At 37.7% G+C, this 8,065-nt stretch overlaps 1 protein-coding gene across 1 annotated transcript; it reads left to right on the top strand.

Moving 5' to 3' along the window:
- Positions 1 to 491: 491 nt before the first annotated feature.
- Positions 492 to 1,430, top strand: LOC308259767 (olfactory receptor 4P4-like; the record flags this gene model as incomplete). The annotated part of the gene is made up of 1 exon (XM_080691021.1): positions 492 to 1,430. The coding sequence occupies one exon, from the start codon at positions 492 to 494 to the stop codon at positions 1,428 to 1,430; it is 939 nt and encodes a 312-aa protein (XP_080547147.1).
- Between the last annotated feature and the right edge of the window lie 6,635 nt (positions 1,431 to 8,065).

Raw genomic sequence — 8,065 nt, forward strand, 5'->3', positions numbered from 1 at the left:
TGGGGATGGAACCCTTCTAACTCCGGGCTACACTCCCAGACCTATTTTATATTTTATTTGGAAACAGGGTCTCTTAAGCCAGCACGGCTGGCTTTGAACCTGTGCGATCCTCCTGTTTCCACCTCCAAGCACGGGGATTACAAGCATGCACCACCATGACCGGCTAAATAATTTTTAATTGTTTGATTAGATGTATTTCTTTCTATTAATGTTGAGTTTGATCAGAATGTTCTGAAAGAGTGGCTTATGATCGGAGCATAAGATTAATTTGAGGAAAAAGATAGATAAAATGTATATTATTAAGTATAAATTTTTGCTTTCTGGAAACTGTGGAATCTCTTTTTAATTTTTATTGGTGTGGAATCTTTTTCATTAAATATTAGTTTCCTAATATTAAGCGTTATCATCAATACTCACCATGACATTTCTAGCATTGACTTATGCATTATGTCTCTTCAGGTAGCTACTATGTATTTTTTCTGCCCTGGACCATGGAAAATAGGAATAATGTCACTGTGTTTATTCTCCGGGGACTTTCTCAAAATAAGAATATTGAAGTCGTCCTCTTCGTATTCTTTTTGTTTTGCTATATTGCCATTTGGATGGGAAATGTGCTCATAATGGTTTCTATCACATGCACTCAGCTAATTGACCAACCCATGTATTTCTTCCTCAATTACCTCTCACTCTCTGATCTTTGCTACACGTCTACAGTGACACCAAAACTAACGACTGATTTACTTACAGAACCAAAGATTATTTCCTATAACAATTGCATGATGCAACTCTTTATCATGCACTTCTTTGGAGGCATCGAGATCTTGATCCTCACGGGGATGGCCTATGACCGCTACGTGGCCATCTGCAAGCCCCTGCACTACCCCACCATCATGAGCAGGCAGAGGTGTAACAGGACCCTCATGGCCTGTTGTACTGGGGGGCTTCTACACACCGCCAGTCAGTTCCTTCTCACCATCTTCTTACCGTTCTGTGGCCCCAATGAGATAGACCACTACTTTTGTGATGTGTATCCTTTGCTGAAGTTGGCTTGCACTGATACCTACAAAATTGGTCTTTTGGTAATTGCTAACTCAGGTCTGATTGGTCTGATAACTTTTGTGATTTTGATGGTGTCCTATTGTCTGATACTGTACACCATCAGGGTTTACCCTGCAGAGAGCAGGGCCAGAGGTCTTTCAAAGTGCAGTTCTCACCTGACAGTCGTGGTCCTGTTTTTTGTGCCGGTTCTCTTCATTTACATCAGACCCAATGTAACTTTTCCAGAAGACAAAGTGTTTTCTCTTTTCTACACCATCATTGCTCCTATGTTCAACCCTCTGATCTACACACTAAGAAATTTGGAAATGAAGAATGCTATCAGAAAAATGTGGTATCCTCAAATGACTTTGGAAAGGAAGCGAGTTCTATGAAAGACATTTCAGAATTCCTTTTTAGGGCTTAATCCTGAATCAGAGAACTAATCTGGAATGATACAAAAACAAAATTACAAAGAAATAGAAGAAGTAAGTTCAAGTGATATATAACCGAGTAGGGTGACTGTAGTTATCAATAAGGACTGCATATTTTAAAAACAGAAGAGGGGATTTTGAACAATGCCAACGTGAAGAAAAAATGTTTTAGTTGATGGTTATGCTAATTACTGACTTCATCACACATTTTATATATGTATTGAATGATCACACTATACCTATAAATACATATACTGTTATTAATCAATTTTAAAAAGTCATATACGGCCCATGAAAGAGTCAGCTACAATTCACAGTTCAGTCTTTTAAAAATATGCTCAGATCTCTCCTGGTTTGACCATGTTGGTTTGTTTATATCAGTTTTGCCCTTTCTCAAATCCATCTTAATTTGATTTTTTTAATCTTGAATGCTATATATTTCTCCCTGCCCTTTGGTTTTCAATCTAAGTCTAGTGTGCCTCCTTTACATAAACTAACAGGAAACCATCTAGCAACGGAGAAATGTAACTTTTTTGTATTTTTAATACTTTTATTGGTGCATTCTAGTCTCACATCATAATGCAGTTCATTGTGATAGTAACTTACATGCACACAATACGGCACTTACTGAGCCTTTCCTTGGCTCCGTCTCCACTTCCCCCTTTCCTGAAAACGTATCTTTTAGGTTCCTTTACTCAGCATTCTGGGGAGAACATAGGAAGGTAATTTTTTAAATAACATTTTAACTGGGCATGTTAGTGAAGGCCTATAAGCCTAGTATTTGGGAGGCTAAGACAGAGTGAGACTATCAGCAACCTATCAAAACCCTGCTTCCAAACAAAAAATGAAAAGGGCTGAGGGTATATCACAGTAGAATTCCCATGAGTTAATTTCTCAAACAATAATAATAATATGCTTCTACTAAAGAAGATGGTCCTTCAAAAATGGTCTCACTTCATTCTCAACCTAAAATAAAATCATTATAAACTTTCTGGACAACACTAGTTTTTTTTTTTTTTTTTTTTTTTTTTTTTTTTGGTGGTACTGGGGGTGGAACCCAGAAGCGTTCTACCTCTGGGCTATACTCCCAGACCTTTTATTTTTATATTTTATTTGGAAACAGGGTCTCACTAGGTTGCTTAGAGCCTCACTAAGTAGCTGAGGCTGGCTTCGAACCCGTGCGATCCTCCTGTCTCAGCCTCCCAAGCGCGGGATTACAAGCGTGTGCCACCACGACCGGCTACAACATTAGTTTTAATATTAGCTTTTCTTCTAGTTCAGGTTAAAAATCTTTGCTAAATAGTCTGTATCACAAAGAGTGTATTATAAAGGTAACTGCCGAAAGACACTTTCTATAAAACAATAAAAATAAGAAAGGAGAAAATTAGTAGTCTTTACATATGAAATATGTGTATGTAAAGCATGCATTGCCACAACGTTCCTCGTTAGTGTAATTGGTCATGAGCTCTGGTCACTACTCGCATCTATACCTCTTGCACACTCCACTCTGCCTTTCCTGTGACCTTCAGCTAACCGTCAGTTGATTTGGGTTTTCATTCCTAATAGAGTACACCAAATCTAGATTCTGAATCCTTAATGGCCACGCCATTTATTGTTGTTACTTTACTTTTTTATTAATTTTTTACAACTGGTTAATTAAAGGAGCTGCCTTAACAAATTTCCTGGATTTCATAGACTAGGTAGCTCCACCCCCATTTCATCACAGCAACCAGTCTCAAACACCAACCACTCCAGCCTTCCTAAGTCATCACTTTAGTAGGAATTAGGAGCCCGAGGCATCTGGGTGACAACTTCAATTTTTCCCTCAATGAAATGATTATTGTGTTCCCTAATGAAAGCATAACCTTCTGTAACTAATTCATAAAATTGAATGAAAGAAAAACAAACTAGGACAAAAAGCAAATATTCTGTATATGGATTTGGTATAATAATAAAAGAAAAAAATTACATGCACATTCTTTTTTCATCTACAATGATTTATTTTGGCTACTAAAGAAACACATCATATATTGGTAATTATATCCTTGAATATAGAATTCCAGCCATGCAGGATATTATCTCTAGTTCTGTTGTTTTAATGTTTACTGAGCCATGGCAACATTGTTTTGTTACATCTCAGTAATGGGTTACATATTCATTTTCCAGGGTGTGCCATGTAAAGTCATATAGAATAGGTAACTAAAGTAATAATTTTTTATATATTAGCTCTATTCTATAGATGCTCAAGAGCAAGGTGTCAGCAGGTTTGGTTTCTCCACTGGCTGCATTTCTGTCTTAGAGTTGGGCCATTCTTACCATGACTTCCCAAGGCCCCCTATCTGTGCTCACATCCCAGGGTCTCTTTTGTATGTTCAAGTTTTCTCTTCATATAATCTATCCAGTTAAATTAAATAAAGAAGTCAAATAGCAATAAATGTTGGTGAGGCTGAAGGAAATAGTCACTTTTCTACACTGTTGGAGGGAGTCCAAATTAGTTCAGCTGCTATGGATATCAGGTGGAGATTCCTTAGAAAACTGGAAATGAATTCAATATACAATCCGGCTATACTACTAACAGCTATATTTCCAAAGGATTTGTGCCAAGACATCCTGCTGCCTCGGCATCTATGTGTTGAGAACCCCCACTCCACATAGTAAAAATCGGCAAAAACGCCCCGAGAAGGAGGTATCGTCTCTGGCCAAAGTACCCCCCACTTTTAGATACCCTTCACTATTATTTCCTTTAACTTTCTACACAAATTGCTCCAGTGATGTGAAATTAGGACTATAAAAAGAAACTGAGTCCGTGGAGATAAACTTTCTAATAATTTGTCTAAACGTCCTTGGCTCTGCTCAACAATAATGAGAAACTGGCCAGAATTCAGGTACTGTGATAAGCACCCCAGCTGCAGCAATCACAAATGGCCTCCGACCTTCATCACTATCTATCAACTCTGGCAAAAGTAGCTCAGTTCAAAATAATTATTCACCCTTGAAATCCTGCCTAAAGACAGAGAGAAACCTTGTGTGTAACCTTAAAGAAACAACTTAGCTGCCCAAATACAATAGACCCAAAGAAAAAGACTGTTAACTTTTACCTCAGTGTGAGCACCCCAGGAGATAGAAAAAATGGCCGCATAGTTAGAAATGAATATGACAGAATAAAGGACAGACATTCTAAATATATATATGTATGAAGGAAAAGAAATACCGTAAGAGTAAGAAAAGTATTTTTGCATGAAGAAGAGCTTATCATAAGAAAGTCCCAACTGGGAAAGAAAGGAATTAGAAAGTTAGAAGCAGGTTGCAGAGAGTTTGTGACAGGGAAGTGGATTCTTTTAATAGGCTTGTTGTTTAAAGAAGAGTGCTCAGCAGTTAAGGAAATACATCTGACAATTAGAACTAAGAACCTTGTGGTGTTGTTTGTGATATTTTGTCTGCCAAACTGTGTTGTGAGTATGCTTAAGCTTTCAGATTTAAAAGATAAGATGCCAACACTGAATCACCACATCTCCCCGCACTTGCTATATGAACTGAGCCCAAAAGATGGAAAGTTCCAGGAAAAGTTAAAGAAGATTCCCCTGAGAAGCTCCCAAGCCTTGACTATCCTGGGAGGCTGCCACCTGGAGCTGCTTATCTGCAAGACCTTGGAGAGAAACAGAAGTTAATTCTTCAAAGGCCAACAGCCAGCTGAAAGACCTCCCCCCTTTCTCTTAACTTTACTGGTGAAGTGTATAAATTTCTTGGGGTTTTCATAATAAAGTGTCATTGGCTCAAGAAGCCTTTGTCCACCCCAGGTTCTTTTCCAAAGCGTCGTAACTAAAAACTTAAGGAATTCATAGAGGGGAAAAGAACCGCTGCAGATAAGGATCTGCAGAACGCCGCCTGCCTTTTGACCCATCTTTCTGAGGCCCCCGACCGCTAGTGGACTTGCCCCCCACAGGACTGAACCCGCCGGTAACAGATTTGAAATCAGAGAACTACAGTAATATGTTCATGGCAGCACAATTTGCATTAGCCCAACTGTGGAACCAACCTAGGTCTCCATCAACAGATGGATGATTACAAAATTATGGGAAATACACATAATGGAATTCTACTCAGCAAAGAAAAAAAAAAACCCCAAAAAACCATGTAATTCCCAAGAAGATGGAAAGATCTGGAGAACACTATGTTAAGTGAGTTTAGCCAAGCACAGAATAAAAAGGGAAATATGTTTTCTCTAATTGCTTGAGCTAGTATTTGAGGTACCCTAAGTGAAGCCAAAGAGGAAGGGTAGGAGACAAAGAAGGCTAAGGTTCAGCAATGGAAATGCTACCTTTGACCTACGTGTATACATGTGAATGTAACACTGTTAACCTGGACACTTGGTACTGAGAGAGAGGAAAATGGGGAGGTTGGGGGCACCAAGTACTGTGGGAATGTATGTCATTGTCAACATGATGATGTAAGACTATAATGTACCAATAAAAATTTAATTAAGATACACTCAAAAGTCTCATTTTAAGTTAATTGCCTCTTTAAAGTCCACTCTCCAAGTTCACACTCTGAGGTACTAGTGGCTAGAGATGGCTTTAACATAAGTTTTGAGGGAACACAGTTCAAACCATATCTATGTACATTCAGGGAAAGTGAATGCTTGAAATATGTGATGTGTCCACTCTGAAATAAGTTATTCAATCAGAACCATGACAAGTGAGAAAACATGATGATGCATAAGGTCTTCCATTGGTCCATGAATTGTGCTGCTTGTAGAACTGTTGGAAGAAAAAGAAAACCCAGCATGTGCTTACTTCTTGAGGATAAATTTTTCTTTCATGCTGGAAGATTTTCACTGTAAACAGCTTGGAAACACAGGTCTGAGTCATCTCTCTGAAAACTGAAACATGCTGGATATTCAATGATGGCAGTTTCCAAATATGATCCCAATAAAATTTTAATTCCTATATAATGTTCTTACACTGTTATATATTCTCATAAAATCTCTGAGGGCCATGATTCTTTTTCTTAAACTTGGATGGATGATTATAACTTCTTGAACCAATATAATTAATATGGCAAAAGTGAACTTGTTGACTTTCAAGCAGAGGTATTAAAAACACATGTTTTTACCTTGCTTCTTTGGGAATCATATTCTGCAAACCCAGCTTTTGTAGAGTTATAAATTCCAAACAACTTTAGAATACTTCTAAAAGGAAATAATACTGCTAAAATTGTGGATGGAAGGAAAATAAAATAAAGAAAGAAAACCCCAAAACCCACATAGCATGACTAAAAGTGGAGATCAGATGTAGATTTTTTTGTTTTTGGTCAACAGGTAGACTAAGGTAAATAGCTAGGTGCACTGACTAAACACGTACATGAGGGTGCTCACATATGATTGCAGCAGCCAGCAGGTGGGCCATCTTCAGTCTTTTGATTTTTTTCAGCTGATACCCCAGACATCATGAAGCATAGACCACCCTCCTCACTATGCCTGAATTCCCAGGACACATAATCCATGTGCATAATAAGTTGGTTGTTTTATAACACTAAGTTTGGGGTTGTTGTTACACATTCATAATAACTATATACATTTGGTACTCTGTGATAGCAGCAGAAATTTGAACCCTACTTAGGGAATGTTCACATTTTTAAGCCATATAATAGCCTTTATTCTTACAACTATGACTGTTTCTTACCTATATCACTAAAAAAGAAGCAGGGCAAAGATCATGACAACATCCATAAAACACATAATCATGTCTATCAACGCTGAATTACCTCTGCAGTGAGCATTTACCTGATGCAGATATTTTAATATTATGTAAATGAGCTATATTTATATATCTTTTTCTCATATCTTCTCCTCTATACTTTTTAAATCTCTAAATATCTGATTAAAATTTTAGCAATTGCCATTAACTTTAATATCTCTATATCATTCGTAAACCCTTTACCTATGAAAATGAAGTCAACAGCTGGTGTGGTACTGCAAACCTGTAATCATACTGTTAGGGAGAATGAGACTGGATGATCACAGGTTTGAGGCCAGCTTCAGCAACTTAGAGAGACCCTATTTCAAAATACAAAAATTAAAAGGGCTAGGATTGTAGTTGGGTTTCAGTAAAAGTTTAAAAGTTGAAACAAAAAAAAATGCACTGGTTGAGGTTTTGTTGATTGAGAATGTCCTCAACACCTATCTTATCTAGTACATTCATGTCTGGAATTTTACTGCTGCAGCCTCTATCTTCAGTTGATGCCACATATTCATGTAGAACCCCAGCCATGTCAGTCCTTGGTCTCTTTCCTAGAGTCAAAATATTGTAGTGATGCGTGCATCTGTGTTTGCAGCAGTACAATTCTTGGTACTTTTTCATTTAACTCTATTCAGACTTTTTTCCCTATCGTTTCTTCAGAATTTGTTTCAACATGAAGCACATGTTTTAGGGCTTAACACTGAGTGAAAGTGAACCCTGGGCTGTGTTTCGACTCCTCAGAGTATAAGGAATTATCAACTTTGGCAGAACTAGTTTGAAGGACCCAAGAGGAATTAAATAATTTTTAAATACAGTTGGGCCAAATTTTCTTTAGGGAGAAGTCTTGTGTCCGAGAAA

Source organism: Muscardinus avellanarius (genome assembly GCF_963383645.1).
Source record: "Muscardinus avellanarius genome assembly, chromosome: 1".
Taxonomy (NCBI): Eukaryota; Metazoa; Chordata; class Mammalia; order Rodentia; family Gliridae; genus Muscardinus; species Muscardinus avellanarius.